General features: G+C 36.6%; 1 protein-coding gene across 4 annotated transcripts in view; it reads left to right on the top strand.

Moving 5' to 3' along the window:
- Nucleotides 1-17,658, top strand: part of FipoQ (F-box/LRR-repeat protein FipoQ) — a 207,208-nt gene that overhangs the window by 178,910 nt on the left and 10,640 nt on the right. For 2 of the 4 annotated variants that reach the window (XM_071585723.1, XM_071585722.1), the window contains exons 2-3: nucleotides 13,797-13,996; nucleotides 16,143-16,299. In XM_071585723.1, coding sequence (XP_071441824.1) covers nucleotides 13,797-13,996; nucleotides 16,143-16,299 — 357 coding nt within the window. Of the gene's footprint in view, nucleotides 1-6,609; nucleotides 7,200-8,261; nucleotides 8,346-13,796; nucleotides 13,997-16,142; nucleotides 16,300-17,658 lie in introns of those variants that run through there. The other 2 variants (XM_071585720.1, XM_071585721.1) reach the window with 2 other exon arrangements.

Below are 17,658 nucleotides of genomic sequence, written 5' to 3'. Positions count from 1 at the left end.
AACTGAAATTAGGTAAAAACACGACTGGAAATGATTTTAGCTAAATTATTCAAAGGTTTAGCATTGATCATATTACTTCCTTGGCTAAACAATGAATGTTTTATTGTATATTTCTCAGCAAAATCGTACCATAATCCGTACAATACCCCATACCTCCCTTCAGTTAACAGCTACCTTATCCCACCCTATCCTCAACCCGTATCTAATCTCAATTCCACATAAATCAACGACACAATCCAGAATTTTTTAAAGTCATAATTTTTTCTATAATAATCATTCCTTCACATATCTAATGACTGTACGTTCTTGGAGCTTTCGGCGGGTGGCCTATTCAAATCCGATCTTCTCCAAATGGCATAATTTTCCACCATATGGAAATTTTATATTTCCTGCGATAATTGGAGTTATTACAATTTATAGGGCTCTATCTCAGGCTTAATTATGTGGAATGTCTATATTTTGTAAGGAATGGTAAAATAAAACTTTGCTATTTCACAATTTATTTATCACACAATCATTTTTTCACAGCAAAGCATCATTAATAGGTTATCTCAATTTTTTCTCACCGAAAAAATTAATTTTTTTCTGACCACCTGATGATGCGAAACATTAAATAATTTGTGAATTGTGGGATTGCAAAGCTTTTTCGTACATTTTGCTGAATTAAACTTGTCGACAATTAAGAGCGGAGAAAATGAGTGCTTTCGAAAAATGAAAAGCTATCTTGCGGAATTAGGGAAAACTTTCAATTTAAACTTAAAAATTTCACGACCTTATAAAATATGAAATGAATGTACTTAAGCTCCCAGGAAGCAGTGAGGTTTTGATGAAATCTCTCCAAATTTTTTTCTAACCATAACAGAACGAATTGGCATCATCCTGTATCTTTCGGCATTTTCCCTGTGTGCCTCCGCCTTTTAGGGTGTTTACACCACGTGTCAGTTACAATTAAACTAACGAAATGTCCTTCAGGAAATGTCTCTCTCCACTTTTTTACGGTTTATCTTGGCATGGAACGGAGAAACTGTAGCGTTAGAACACAGCTAAAATATCGCGGCAAATCTGAACCGTCCTTCCCAAGCATAATATCAAAATGTCAGTTCAGACCAATCAGCCCGGTTCCTTGCGTTATTTCAGAAAGAAGGGAATGTTTAGTGATTACACTCACAATCAAAGGATTCACGGAAAATTCACCTTGTTCTAAAATCACGTACAAGCCTCACAAAACTATATATTACATGCTTTGTGTTATTAAATAGTAGGGTGAACTGAGGAGGGCTGTGATACACATTTATCTCTGTTTTATGAGATATTCAAGATACTCTCTGTTAATTAATTCGAGTTATTAAATTGGCAAATTATTATTGATGGTATGAGTCCTTTTTTCATTATTTTTATTACGAGGAATTAAATTTTCCGGAAAATCATAATTATTTTATGTTAGGAGACTTCAAAATACTCCATTATGCCTAGGAGCAAAAAAAAACATTTCCTATCGATAATGGTTGGCAACTTTTACGCACAATAAGAATTATATCATTTAATTATATTTTTTCGATTCACCCTAGTGTAGATACATACTGTTTAAGTCAATGACACATAAACACATACATTTATAAATCAATGAAAGAAATTCTTCGCAATTAAGTAATAAAACTATTACGTACGATTTGAAGTCGTCTAAAGATCAATGTTAAAACATTAATTTTGCCAGCTAATCATTTCGTTAGGCCAGGCTGATCAACCGCGATTTTACCCCACTGTTTAAAATTAGTTTAGTTTTACATGTCAGGCGACGGCCGTTAAAAGGACCATATTTTTTTTGCCTCGCTTACGAAATTATCTTGTGAAGAATATTTCTCCTTCTCTCTTCTATGACCTCTCGTGTGCTCGATCTCGTATGCCCGATCCTATGTGTGGCACCGAATGTATTACTTATTAATGATCAAAATCAGATATCGTAATTTTCACAGTAATTGAAAAGCAGAAAAATATAGTCTTTTACTTATTTCATTGAAGCTATGCTACTTTTCTCTAATTTCTTCTACCAATAAAAAACTGCTGAACTTCGCGTGCATTCAGTTCTCCCTGAATATCGTGATTCTCCGGTGTTCCTATCATTTTCCCTTGAAATTCATGTGGTTCTTTTTGCATTGCTAAATTATCACCCTAGCAGACGAATTACTCCTTCGAATTCACCAGAGATCGTCACGGCCTAAAATGAGATCACGGTTGCCATGAACCGCGGGATGACTTAAATCCTCTCTGGCCGTCTCAGGGGTCTACTTTTCTACGTATGTGAGACTTAGACCATGAGGGCAGCAGAGGAAAGAAGATTTGAAGCGATGGAAATGTGGTGAAGAGAGGAGCCTTTGGAGGAAAATCACTAGGAGAGGATTGGACAACTAATTGGACACATCCTATGGTACGATAGCTTGCTGAAGACCATAACTGAAGGAAACATAGCGGGGAAGAATGATATATGAAAATGCCATGGGTGAACCACGAGAAACAGGTGGTGGAAAATGTCAGTACAAGTAGTTATGAGGGAAAAAAGAGGTTGGTAGCGAACTGGGTTTATTGATTGAAGAGGTGCTACAAACTAATAACTGGATTAATAAACCGTGATATGATTTATTTTTTCATAATCCCAGCCGATGTATTTCTGAGAGCCATCTTTCGGATAGGATCCCTCTCAGCAGGTGGCAGGACCATTCCTCGAGGGGGGTTGGGGAAGTCGTCTTCGTATTCAGCTGGTCGAAGACCTCCGGTTCCAGAATTCTCCCTGTCCTACCCCAACCCTGTTCCACCCACAGACGCACCCACCACCTGTTGATCTCTGAGCGAGACAGGGATGCACTCCGACACAGCTGCCTGCCCCCTGTTCTCACGGACGTAAACAACGTATCCAGGCTTTAAAAAAGTTGACGCTCGTTTCCGTCGCAAATTGCCTCTTCCAGTGAACCCTTATCCCTCTCTTACTCTTGTACTCTTGATATTGTGTGCCCTCTCTTATGTGGGGCACCGAATATATTACTTATCAAGTATTAGATGTCAGAGAGTAAAAATACGATCCTTTCCCTATTTCTTCCGAGTTATAGTTTCGTTTCTCCTCCTTCTTCTAATAATCAACACTCCTATGGATTTATTTAGGAATGATTCTAAGTTGTCTAGGCCCAAAAATGACGAAACTTCGACGTCAGAGCTCCAACAATGCCCTATATTTTAATCCACTAGTTTTGTCGAGGTTTTGGCGTCACAAATATCGAAGTTTGATTATTTTGAGCCCTTAATAATCGAATTAATTACTGAAGTTTGCGCCGTTGCCAAAATGTTTTCATCTGCGCTTTTCCCTCTTTTCATCTCTTTTCCCTCTTTTCGTCTCTGGCATATCAGTAAGGATAATAGAATATCGTCGGCCAAAGGATCATCGATGATTCGATAATAAAAATAAATCGATCATCGATATTCCCCATTGCAAATTGGCCAGCACAAAATTAGGTTGGTGACGCAAAAGAAAAATTAAGAGCGACTTGATCATGGAGATTATCATAGTTGAATGATTCTGAAAGTACCCTCTAAAGGATGAGAATAAGAAAGAGGAACAGATAAAAAGAGATGCACGGGATGGAGAAATATTGAGCGTCTTAGGACGGTTTTATAAAAGCAGAAGTGAAATGTTAAATATACTCTAAAAGCTACTTCTAATAACACTATAGTAAAAAGCATAGGCATCAGTTATAATGTCAAGTTTAATTCACGAAAAGGACTAATGCGCCTACACACAAAAAATCTCAGTCAACGAATTTAACTGTTTTTCGAAGATTTCATATGTTTCAAAAATAGTTTCCATGAGGCATAGTAATAATAAATGTAAACATGTATATGTATATATATATATATATATATACATATACATATACATATACATATACATATATATATATATATACATATACATATATATATATATATATGTGTGTATATATGTATAGATATATATATACAGTCAGCCAAGGGGTTGCAAGCATTGCTGCGTGGATTGGAAATTCAGTGCGACAGGTATGGGATGAGAATCAATATTAATAATACAAAGGTTATGCGATTTTCTAGAAAGAAAAAGGCTAAGCTTAACATTAAAATAGGGGGACAAAAACTAGAGCAGGTAGAACAGTTTACGTATCTCAAAAGTGTTTTGGACCAACACGGTCAAAGTAGTAGGGACGTAAGGAGAAGAATTGCGCTAGGCAAAGAGGCTTTCACAAGGAGGAGGTAGTTGAAGAGAGGCACGTTGAGTAAGGACATTAAGAAAAGACTCGTAAAAACTTTGATATGGAGCGTACGGCGCGGAAACGTGGTCATTGAAGTAGGAGGATAGACGTAGATTGGAGGCTTTTGAAATGTGGGTGTGGAGAAGAATGGAGAAGTAGAAATGGACAGAGAAGAAAACAAATGAGGAAGTACATGGTATGGTGGGCGAAGAGAGGGGTTTGTTGGGAGAAATCCTATGGAGGCAGGAAAAGTGGCTGAAGGGGGTGTTGACCGGCAGTGGGATGTTGAAGACTGTGATAGAGGGAGGAATGTTGGGCAAAAGAGGAAAGGGAAGGAACAGGATAGGGATGTTGGATGGGATGAAGGGAGGAAGAAGGTACTCAGAAATGAAGAGGGACCTGATGGAGTCACAAAATATTTCTTTAGGAGCTGCGTCCATCCAAAAACCTACCCTAACCGGTAGATTACCTAATAATATATATATATATATATATATATATATATATATATATATATATATATATATATATATATATATTTATATAAACCATTCAGAATTAGAATTTTTTATTGAACCTACGGCAGTAAAACTCGCTCATGGTTGCAATGACGTATTGTCCCGACCACGAGGAACTAACAATTCTTCCGCCGTAAGGAAAGGCTTCAATATTATCTATTTTAAAAATATTTTGCACCAAAATCATTAAAGTCGAAATGCATTTCAAAAGCATTCATTCATTCAACATCAAGTTTACGGTCTCGGCTATCCCGTTTTCATTGTTTCAAGACCGTAGGTAACTTTTTGCTTCAAGAACGTAGGTAATTTTATGTTTACATCGTAATATTTCGGATTTATTTATTCATGAAACTTATTAAAACAATCATGCATTCCTTTATCATCTCAGTATGTAAATAGGTGGTTACCTAAATACCTGAGCTCTAATAACGAGGGATCGAAGCGACTCGACGACAGAGCTTTTGAAACGCAACCCGCACGACACAAAAGTAAATAAATATGCTAGCTTTATTCGCGATGCATTCATCCTTTCTGTGGTTCCACGCCATTCCACCCATTCCAACTAGATATTTGATATAGATTGTGGTGCAATACCTGTGATTCCAAGTTTGAACCTGTATATTCCCAGTAAGTGTGAATCCAGTTCAAATTATTCCTTCATAGGATTTCACAAAGATTTTCGGAAGGAATATGCTCTACGAAAAATTGTTCACCCTTAGAAGTTTTAACTTATCAACCAATCAACTTTAGAAGGAAAATAACTCGTGTTTTTGACAATTCTTTTGGTAATTGTCATTACTTTAATCGATGCGCTAAGAAGGTTTAATTAAGAAGCTAATTTATCGAGGTGATAATTTGTGTTAATAGTAAAATAAACATAAATTCCATTATTCCTAATTCGTAAAAAACCATGACAAATATTTTTATCTTAATCATCTGAACCCATTGAACCTAATCATTATTTTAAAAAATACTAAATTTAATGGACCACCACAAATTTAATTAATTTAAGTTATCAAAGATTTGTATTAATTATATATTTAAGCGTTAGATATTTGGTATGGCCGATCAGTATTTTTGAGTGATTAGGATCTAATGCAAAAAATTTTGAAAAACAGAATTTTCCCACATCACGCTCCGCAGAGATGATCCAGGCACCCTCTATTGGAGAAGTTCCGAAGCTCCATCCTCCTTAACGAGAACTATTTAATTTTTTTAGTGGAAGGGGAAACTAGGGCGAGGGATTTTCCCGTTCACTAGAATTCACAACATGGAGGGCGCGCGCACCCCGTAAATTCTTCGCTCAGAGGTGAGCTCATTTAGCTCCGAAAGTAACCTCGATGGAGATAATAACTATTGGCATTCGTCACGACACGACAGCACCCACGTTCATTACGGGATGACAACACGTCTAGGGAGAGGAAAGAAAAGAAGATACGAGGAGGGAAGCGTTCTCACTTTTTATCTTTTTTTGATGGGTGGAAGCACGTGGACCACTAAAGCACGGGGAGTGCGGAGAGGGGGGCGTGGGGGAAATCCGAGGCAGGGTCGGGGGTGCGGGTGTTTCCCTGGGATATTTTTGGGGAGGCCGGGGGGCTGGGAACCGCGGAAACACCCATAGGTTCCTCTCCCTGCTTGATGGGGGAGGTGGAGTTGGGAGGGAGGGTTGAGGAGGGAGTCTGAGGGATTTTCGTGCATCACGTCACCAATCATTCCAAATTCCCACCACGGGATTGGGGGAGTGACTTGATAGGACAAGGGTGACAGAGGGGGTCGCAATTGTCGCTGTCAATCCCTCCCAGCCTATACTTCCTCAACACACTCCTCCCCTCTCCCCTCACCAAACACGCGGATCGTCGCCTCCGACCAGCCCCGGCGTCCTCTCCCGGTAGTGAGATTTCGAGCCAGGTGGTGTGAGGGAAAGCGTTCTTATACCTTTATTTCCTTCATTTTTTTCACTCTTTCTACTTCGGAGAGTTCTTCCCCCTCGGCATAGACTCGATACGAGTCCCATTTCGGAATCCACCGCCCAGAGATTAATGGAAGCCCGTGCTTGGTGATAGAGAAGTGAGGAAAGAAGACGAGGGAATTTCTTTAGGATTCTTACTCGGTGACGCGCGAACGGGGGTGTGCGTGTGCGCGGGGTGGTGGAAAAAGGGGGTTTTGGAGAGCTCCTCTTCGAAAACCGTACTTCGCTCTTCCCCATTGAGCGGGAACCAAGGATGCAACTCCAGTACGTGAACCATCGATATTGACTCTTAAACGATTTGAGGAAATCGGAGAAGCTTGACTTGAACAAGAAAGGGGGAGGAGGAAGAGGACACCCATCATCTGAAGGCACCGCCTGAAGCTTCCATTAAACCCTCCCCCCCCCCTCTTGGTGATATAACTCGTGTCCGCCATGGAAAACGTCAGTATTCGAACCAGCATCTTCCTTGCACTTGAATGCAATTACAGTTTCCACTGTGGATTCGATCGGTATTCGAGTGTGTGTATTCGGCTCGCTCCACCTCTGCTCCCCCTTGCCCTAGTAGTGCAGTAGTGTCTCGTAGGCGAGGTGGTGCTATTAATATAATCGATGCACCACCGCTTAAGCCCTTGTCCACCTGATCTGCGGACCTCTCATACTGTGTGCCTAATTGGATAAATTTTTGCGAACGAAAATTTTTTTCGCGAAAACCCATCGATTTTTGCATTCGCGGTCGCTCGTCTCCTCTATCGTGAAGTAAACTGAAGTCCTGTGCGTGAAATTTGATCATTCATTTCAGTCATATGTCGATCAGATGCTCGCCATCGTCAACATTCGATTAATCGATTTCTTTATATGATTTGACTATTATTCTCATCCTAGAAAAACTGGTTATTTCACGAAAGGATTTCCCTCATTACTTTAAATATCATTTCTTGTTTCTTTTGAGATACACGTAGATTAAGGCACATTTATGTGCATGGGTACTCCCCGACCTCAAAATTTAAATGTTCGCGGAACCGAGCTATTTTCTCGCTGCCATTCTTCTGTAGAAACCAGATGAAATGTTGACCTTCAATCTGATCTTTTTCAAGCGTGACCAGTCTGCACGTCAATTTCAAGGGCATCTAACAATTCAGACAAATTTTGCTTATTTTTTTTATCGTCAAGGGGTCAGCTGGCTATTCAGTTTTCTAAGCGCGTCTTACAGCATTCAAATCCATCGAATCCACGGGAGATTTGAGACACCCTCGTGTGGGGTGGGGGGATAGGTTGGGGAGGGGAAAGCGAGGGCAGGAAAGTTGTCGCGGCGTCGCCTGATCACACGGCGGAAGCGCGATCGACTCCTTTGTCCCTCTCCCCCGACCCCCTTTCTTCCCCCCTCTACTGCGCACGAGTGTCCGGTCGTTTGAAGTTCGCCGCCCTTAATTATGACATTCTCTCCTTCCTCTTTGTCCGACGCTTCGCGACGGCGACGCCGACTGTTTCGTGGACCGTGTACAGTGGGGAAAGTTGGCCTATGAGGCCACCCAGGTGGGCCAGGCCTACGACGACAACGGTCTAAAGAGGAGTCCATTCGCCAACACGGTACGATTGAACCGGCCGCGAAATTCGCGGCCACCTGATTCACTAACTTTCAAAGCAATCGGGGATCTGAGCCTTCAAGTCGTTTTCTCCCGACGCGCGATTTTGTGCTGTCTTAGGTTCCTTTCAAACGCTCATTCTTAGCCCCCTATTGGTTGGTGTCAGGTGATTGAGTGCAGTGATTGTTCATTCACTCCTCTTCACTCCATCTTCATGAATCCCTTACATACAGGTTTAACTTTTCTCTTTCAATGAGGGAAATATATTAGATTCCTCTGAATAAAAGAACCTGGCATATATGAACGATGCCTATAAGATGAATTTCGTTTGTTCTTATGTCACTGACCATCATGCATGCTGTTTACCATGGATGCCCATTGTGTACACACATTAGTAATCTCATGGTCCTTGTGATCAACATTTATTATGTACATTGATGCTGTTTGGTGTCGCTTTCTGAACAAAAATGTTACTGTACCTCAAAGGTGGGTAGTACCTCAGAGGTGGGTGGAAGTATCCTGTGGAATAGACCATATCTTCTGATAGCATTTATCCTATTCATCCAGCAGCATTGCCAGATTAGAAAAAATGTTTTACTTTAGTATAGAATTTTTTTTTACAAATTTATAATTTTCAAATCAAATTGATGTACTGAACCTGCAAATTCCTCCATCATTTTTTTCTAATTAAATTTTTATGGATTCAGAATTCATTTCACTATCTACTGAGCAAGACAAAGAATATTATTTCGCTATATCGAGAGATTTATGCAGTAGAACTAGGCTAGGCTAGAAATAGGCTGTGAAGAACTGAAAAAAAATTCGGAACCATCTAATAAATTTTGTATTGCCTAAATCCTTATTAGCATTTCGATGACTTGGGAATCATTGATTCATAAAGTAGATAAGCAAGAAACATGGAGCAGCTGATCGAGATCAATTAATGTTTGAAAAAGTGGGTTATCTTTCTAATCAAATCTTAAATTAAATGGTTGCTTCAAATTGTTTAAGTAGAAGCCAGCTGTATTATCTGCTCTTGTTTTTGGACTGCTAATATTCCCTATCTTTAGAGTACATTCAACAAATTTTATCGATGAGGAACTCTTTCCACTCTGAAAATTCACTCTTTGCTCATGTATTTGGCAATTCTACTGCCATCCACTCTCTCAACATGACCAAGCCGCCATATCATATTTTTTTCATACTTGCCTATTGATTCTTGAATCAATCCACATTATATAATAGGTACATATTTACTTATTACGTACTCTATATCTCCTTTTTTTACCACAAACACTCCTCTGGTATCCCTTACCCACTGAATTTAATTGACATTTATACTTGTGAGGCACAGGTACCCTAATTTTAATCACATACTATAATGTGGGGAGGGCTACACATTTATAAATTGCTACATTTGCTACCATAGAAAATCATTTATATTTTATGTAGGTACTCCACACTCTACCTTACTGCCAGAATGAATATGCCCTTTTTATCTCTTCATTTATCCTACAATATTTCATAAATATTCTACCAAAGTACAAAAAAAAAATTTTGTTCAATTATTTCATCATTTGAACTCATTAAGCAATCTGGTTTCCCATTCTCTTTATCAAACACAACTAGGTGATTTCATTTCAAGAATATAAAAAATGTTTTCACTCATTTTAATGCCATGGATATATATGGGTTCATAGAGGACCACTATCCAAACTCCCTCCAAAAATGACTTTGCTGATTGTCAAGGAAACCTAATTTAGAAATAAATGCATCCTTGATCTACCCTCTCTAGCTTCATAGTAATGAAAATACAACACATTAAAATGTAGTAGGTATGCCACCATAAACAATTTCGGGCCCTGGAAATTGCCATAGGATTCTCAACTGTGCTAGTTATTTTATTTATTTCATTGATGCTCATGCCAAATACTTTTATGCAAGTTTTATCGTGATGTGTTAAATGTGTCAAGGGTCTCATATAATTTTTCTATTAATGTGAATCAACAATATAGTTGCCATCACTTTTTCTGCTGCTGTCTTAATCTATTTATTGTGAACCAAAATACCCATTTTCATTATTTAACTTTGACATCTAGATTCTAATCAAAGAATTTGATAGGAATAAGACCTGAGGCTTAGTCAAACAAAAGTGTTATTCAATCTTCATTTTTGGTCCATAAGGCTTAATGTAGAATCAATGAATTCCTTTTTGTTGGAGAGTTTAGTGCTGTTAATAGTTGCATGACAATTTTGGAGTCTATCTTCCATTTCAAAATTCCCAATAAACAATCCCACTAAGTGACATTGCTAGATAACATGAAAAATTTTGAAGGGTAAAGAAAATGTTTTGCTGGTGGTTCAGCTCAATGAGGAACACACAAATTTCACTGTGCTATCAATTACTTTTTTTAATAATGTACTAACTCTAATAAATTACTCCTGATATGAACACTTGAATGAGGAAATTATTTTATTCCAACTGGACAATGAATGTATGCTTGTATTTTATTTTTTTGGGACTTTATCTACTATAGATATCCACTTTTCTAAATGCTTTAATCATCCTTCTTTGCAATGTGGCTTAATCCATTAGCTGGGGGAAGGGTCACAATATATATTTTCTAAAGTGTACAGTATAATCATTTTATTTCAAATAGGTAAACAAAACTGTAGAACAGTCATATAATGACAGTTAAAAAGTGTTTCAACATTATGCATAATGTAAATACAATGTTTTTTCAATGCTCATATAAATGCTAATGAAAAACATACCACTCCTGCTTTACCTCTGCGTAATTTATGAGCTACATAACATCTAGTGATGCCTCTATCCTCCCCACATAGTTTGCATGTAGGTAATGCCTAAATCACCCCTTAACAGTGGGATGAATATCCGTAAAATATTCCCACAACAAACATACCAAAGTGTAATACTTTTAATGTGGCACTTGCTACATTGGTTTTACTAAAAATTTTACTCTGGCTTCAAGGTCAGAGTTTTTTATTAAATATAAATGAAATATATATGAGACAGCATTGGAGGTTTTAGGGGGGGAGGCTAAAAAAAAAAGATCTAACAGTTTTAAAATTAAGAAACTTCAATAAAATAATGATCATACTTGCTGGAGTGAAGTCATTTAAAATTATTTATCATTAATCTCATGCAACATGAGTAGAGCACAGAAATAATGTCTATTGTTTTTATAGCTTCTATTATAGCAGTAATGAGGTCATTGATAGAATGTGGATAGATTACAATCAAGACGTTATTTGTTTGCTTTGAGGACTTCAAGAAGGCATTTGGCAGAGAGAATTGGATAGAATTAATGAATATATTACAGATAATAGGAGCAAACTAAAGGGTTTTAGGCAACTTCTTTGCAATGTGTTCATCTGAGACTGCACAGGTGCACACGACAAATGAAGAGTTGGGACAGGACTGGGATGAGACAGGGCTGTTCACTACTGCCTACACTTTTCAGCATATAAACTGAGGTAATGCTAAAAGATCCATAGGGAAAGGAAGGTAATAGTATGGAAGTCTGAATGAAAGTAAGAGGGGCATTGATAAAATCTATTAGTTTACAGATGATCAAGCCTTAGTTATGTCTTAAGTTAAGCTTTAGCCTATCAGCCAGAGGGTTACAATCATTGCTGAGCACATTAGAAAATCAGAGTGATAGGTATGGGATGACAATCAATGCAAACAAAACAAAGGTAATGAGATTTTTGAATAATAGGAAAGCTACATTAAACATTAAAATTGGAGAACATTAACTTGGACAGGTGAAGCAGTATCTAGTTTCTAGTTTGGAAAGATTCTGAACCAAAATGTTGAAGGTAATAGAGAAGTAAGAAGAAGAATTTTCTTAGGCAAAGAAGCATGAAAAGAAGGGGATTGAGGAAAAGTATGTGAAGTACATAAAGAAATGATAAATGAAGACTGTGATATGGGTATCGTTTTATTCTGCATTGAAACTTGGTCACCGAGGCAAGATAACAGAGATAGAGTAGATTGGAGGCTTTTGAGATCTGGGTATGGATGGAATGGAAAAGGTAAAATGGATGAAAAGGAAAATAAATGAGGAAGTTTTAGGCAAGGTGATGGAGGAGAGGGGATTGGGAAAAATCCAAAGGAGGCAGGAAATATGGATGCAGGGATGTTGAAGATTGTAATAGAGTGGAGAACATTAGGCAAGCAAGGTAGGGTAAGGAAAAGGATCAGCATGTTGGATGGAATGAATGGAGCTAGAAATTATGTGGCATTGAAGAATGGTTTATTGTATTGTGGGGTGACTGGCTATGTTTTGTTAAATGAGAATTATGAATATAGTATTGATTAATCTGTATCCCCATTGAAAACCTACATGGAGATTTAGAATACTGTAAATAATAACAGTAATGTTAACAAAAGCTTCGAATTTAATAATGCTGCTATAAACAGTGGGAATTCATTTGAAAATACCATTCATGATTGATTAAAAATATAACAACATTTAACAGCAATAAAGTAATACATGAAATAGGAGTAGGGGTAAATTTTTGAGGAATGCTTTGTGGATTTGTTTGATGGGAAGATAATTTATCAAGTTTGTGACAGTGGTCACCCCTGGCATAGAGCACAAACTTCAGACTTAAAAGTTGTGGTAACTTCACCTCCTTGAACTTTTGTAGTCTCTTCATATTTATCTAAATCATTTTTTCTCTTCATAATTCTCTAAGGCCCATCTGACTTTGAAGATATACCAGCATCATTAATGAACAGTAATTCTCTAATCAAAATGAATTCTTTCTTTGCGATGTAAATGCATTATTTTTGCATGCAAGTAGAACTGCATAGGAATCTTTATTAAATTATTCACTTGTTTAATTAGAGTTCTTTTTGGTACACTTAACTCATCAAATTGCTTTCAATATTTACATGTAGTACTATTAAGATAGTAGGTGTTTACCCCCATATACATCCTTATATGTTTTTATGAAGGGCTGTAACCCATAAATAATTCTTATTAACTTTTCATTTAGGTATGCATTATTACAATGGGACCCAGCCAAAAACAATGAACTAATGATATTCCTCCTTATGTATGCACACTACTGAGTAACATGGCAAATAAAATTCCCATTAGGAAGTATTAAAAAAATAATAATCAATTATGTGTAGCTATGATTTTTAATCATTTGTAAAATGAAATTTAATATTAAAGCTGTCAGTAAGTGTCTTAAGTTTGAAAATAAATTTTCCTGTAGGGTTTTTAAAATTTAATTTAAATTGTATATGTATGCATATAATAATGACAAGTTACATTAATCAAAACTGTCCTATCTCAAAAAGTAGAAATGCACTTAGTGTAAAGTATTTAAAATCCTACCGGCTCCTGTTTGGCAGCACAAATCTTGTATGGATTCATCCAATAGGTACTGACATTCTAAATGATTAATTACTTTTCAGACAATTGACAAGTTGCCAGATAAGGTACTCTTGAGTATCTTTTCATATTTGACTCACCGAGAGATATGTCGAATGGCAAGAGTATGTCGGAAGTGGAGGATGATTGCCTACGATACTCGCCTTTGGAAGTCTGTTTCCCTGAGACCAGAGATCTCGGGACTTCATGTTGGATCACTTGAATCTTTGCTGGCTCTGATCAGGTAAATCATATTTCACAAGCATTCAACTTAATGGTCTGAAATTTAATGTTGTTATAATGATAAAGTACCCCATTTGCACAAAATGGAACTGAATCTTAATTTTTTGGAGATTCAAGGATATCTTGAAGAAATATGTGGGGATCCCTGTTGAGTATGTATTAAATCCTGAATTTTGGAATCTAATTTCTTTGGTGGCACCTTAAAAGTCATTCTTGGAAATCATGTATATTGGACTATGGGTCACTACTGCATGGGATTCTGAAGTGGTCATTAGCATATGCTTTTTTATTTTGAATAAATCAACATTTGGTCAATAATTCATTCATTTAATATTTCTTGGTATAGAGTAATCATAATTGCTGTCATTGTGTACAATCAGTTGAAAAGCCAGGCTTTTCTATGCAGTTCAATCGTCTAATAAGTAATTTTTCATATCTGTCACATGCAATAAATTTGATATTATTATAAAGGTACATTTTATTATAAAGGTTATAAAGGCTTTGAATGTATTATGCTGTGAAACCAGGATAGTAACAACATAGATGATTTCATGGATATGGGAAGGAGTTTAAGGTATAGATTTAGGATCTGAATTGAATATATATTTGATCAGATAAAATACAGCATTTAAATAACTCACAACAGATTTTTCCTGTTTTTTTCTGACTAATGTGTTTCCCAAAAATATTTACGGTGCGAGTAATCACTTCTGTTTGCTGAGTGGATAGGTATATCTTTTAATATATAACACAGTCATTTATCGATATCACATTTTATTCATCAAATCATCTTACATTAAGAGGTACAGGTTTCATCAGGGGTCCAATTATAGAGCAAATAGAACTACTCTAGAGCCTACTACTAGAGCCTACTCTCAAGCTTGCACTCATAAAGATATTAAAAGTGTTGATGAATGCTCAATAGCCAGAGTTGGGTGTATGACACCAATAGTATCTCTCTAGTGTTTCTTGTCTGAATGTACAAATTGAATATTCAGCCAGTCATCACTTAACATCAGTTTGATGTAACAATGATTCAAAAATCTTTAAAATGTATCTAGTAGCATGACTTTCCACAATACAAGTAAAAATATTCAGATAAATAAGGAAAAAATATCAAAAAATGAATATGGATAGCTGAAAATGGTATTTGTAAAGGAGTCACTGTTGTAGCACCATCCAGCTTGATAATATTCAGTTAGCAGTATTGGCTTTAGGGGAGGCAAATGACGGCTAAGGTCATTTGTGCCATTAGGAATGAATAGGAAAGGAGAAAGGGTAGAGAGAAACCCAGCATCAGTGGTAGCTTACTCTTAACAAATGCCACCGAGGGGTCCGCAGTTCAATACCCTCAAGTAGGGATTGGGAACTGAAAAAGATCTGATGCCGCAAGGATTCAAACCCAGGCTCCCTGGTTGGGAAGCCAGTATAATATTCAGTGATTCCAAAGTTCTGTGGATATTTCATAATGAAATCTAAGGAAAATGTCCTGACTTACCAACCAAAGGAGTATTGCTCCATTGTGAAAAGCCAAGCTTCATGCATTATGATTAACCTGGGAGACTTAATTTATGAATTAGGATGACAACTTCTGCAACAAGCCCCACTTACAGCCCCAATTGATCTTTATGTTTTGGGTGTGTTATAAACTCAATTTGTCAGTAAACATATCTTATTGAGTATTTTTATAACAGCCATATGTGGCTCAAATACTGTCTTTCTATCATAAAACATGTTAATACCTGAAATTATATGATGACACATCTCAAACCAAAAATTTTTATCAAAGATACCTTGCTGAATTTCATCATTTCGAAAAGATAGTATACAGGGCTTCACTTAGAATGAATAAAAGTGTCAGAGCATTATGCACTTGCATCAACAGATTGTAAATGTAAATCTTGATAGGGAAATGCATATGGGTTATCATGGATATATCATATTATTCTGGTGATGCATACCTATGTGTAAACATAAGTTTGTCAACAATTATGTATTTATAAGCAATTATTGTTTCTGCTATGTTAATTACCAAAGATGGAAAGCAGTTATTCTTATAATTTCCGCAGAGGTTATACTCTATGGAAATTATAAGAATAAATTTAAGAAATCCCACTAATAATGATTTATTTTTATTTTTCAATCAGCATTCGATTTGGTCCATCACTGCGGTACATAGAGCTGCCCATTGAATTGATTACTCACACAGTACTGCATGAGCTTGCCAGCAAATGCCCAAATTTGACACATATGCTGCTCGATTTCTCCACTGCTATGCAGCTCCATGACTTCAGTGAAATGCAGGTGTGTCTAATTTACTTATAAATGAATGTCTCATAAATATGATCTGGCCATAATTAAATGTTTTAGAATGTGAAATACTTTATTGGTTCAAAATTAGATGATGAATGTAACCCCTGCACATAGTGCCTCATACATATGAGATATTCACTTAATAAGGGAAAGGTGCTTGCATTCATAGATATTGCCAATTGTACCATCATAGTATACACATATCCAAATTTCACATAGCTTTGCTTGCTTCCAGTCTCTTTTTATCCTCATTCTATAGGTAGTCATATATTTTCTTTTTTCATTCTCATTAATTCGATACACCAAAAGTTCTTATTTCAAATTGAAACAAAGTACTCATTGTAATTGTTCTGAGATGCATGAAACTGAAAAATCTTTGGAAAGAGAATTGAAAATTCATCTTTCTATGATCTCTTAGAGAAATAAAAATGTTATGATGCAAGAATCTGGATTGATTATCACTTTGAGGTTAGAAATCAATGATTTACCTACTTATGAATTCCCCATGCATTATTTACCCTCCAGGTTTTCCAGTGTAAATTAAATATTTCACTTTCCTGTATACTCTGCTGGCCTGGTTGATCTGGTTTTTATCCTTCACCCAGCATTTTAGATTCAAATCCTTGCCTAACAATATATGTTGTATTACAACATTTGTGCTATATTTTAAATATATAATATTTATGGAATATTATTATTTTTAACACAAGGATAGGTATCATATAAAATTCCATATTTTAATATTGCACATATGACATTATATTCAAATTAAGAATGCATTGCCTGCCTGCATTGCAATCTTGGCAAATTTTCTCATAACTTTCTCATTTTGTTCCCAAAAGAAGCATGAGAAAATCCCAAAAAGGGATTTTCTCATGCTTCATTTCTTGTTTATGTCTAGATATGCCACCTCTGGAATTCTTATTAACACAGCATAAAATTCTTACATTGGAAATGAAATAGGTTCTCTAGTAAAGGAAGAAAAGTTCTTGCATTAGACAAAGTATTTTTGTACACACTCCATAAAACATGTACATGTTGATTGTGACCCAGCCTTACTTTTTTGGCACTTTATACTTTCCATGGTCCAAATGCCCAGTTACCAAAGAATTGAAATTGGGAGTTTTTTCCTTCTCCCCAGATGCCTCTGGTGGTACATGTATGTGTTCTTTGGGATCCTGATAAGAACTTGGCTTCTCATTGGGTTTCCCAGGAGTTGAACCAACAGAATTTACTAACACCCATGCCCAAAGTGAGACTTGAGGCTATAATCTTATGGCTAGCAGGTAAGAATTTTCCCTATCTGATGAACCTTATCAGAGTATGGAAAAATATATCGCAAGGAATAAA

This window comes from Hetaerina americana, unplaced genomic scaffold, assembly GCF_022747635.1.
Source record: "Hetaerina americana unplaced genomic scaffold, ioHetAmer1.1.p SCAF_2, whole genome shotgun sequence".
Lineage (NCBI taxonomy): Eukaryota > Metazoa > Arthropoda > Insecta > Odonata > Calopterygidae > Hetaerina > Hetaerina americana.
This window is presented reverse-complemented; position numbering and strand designations above follow the sequence as displayed.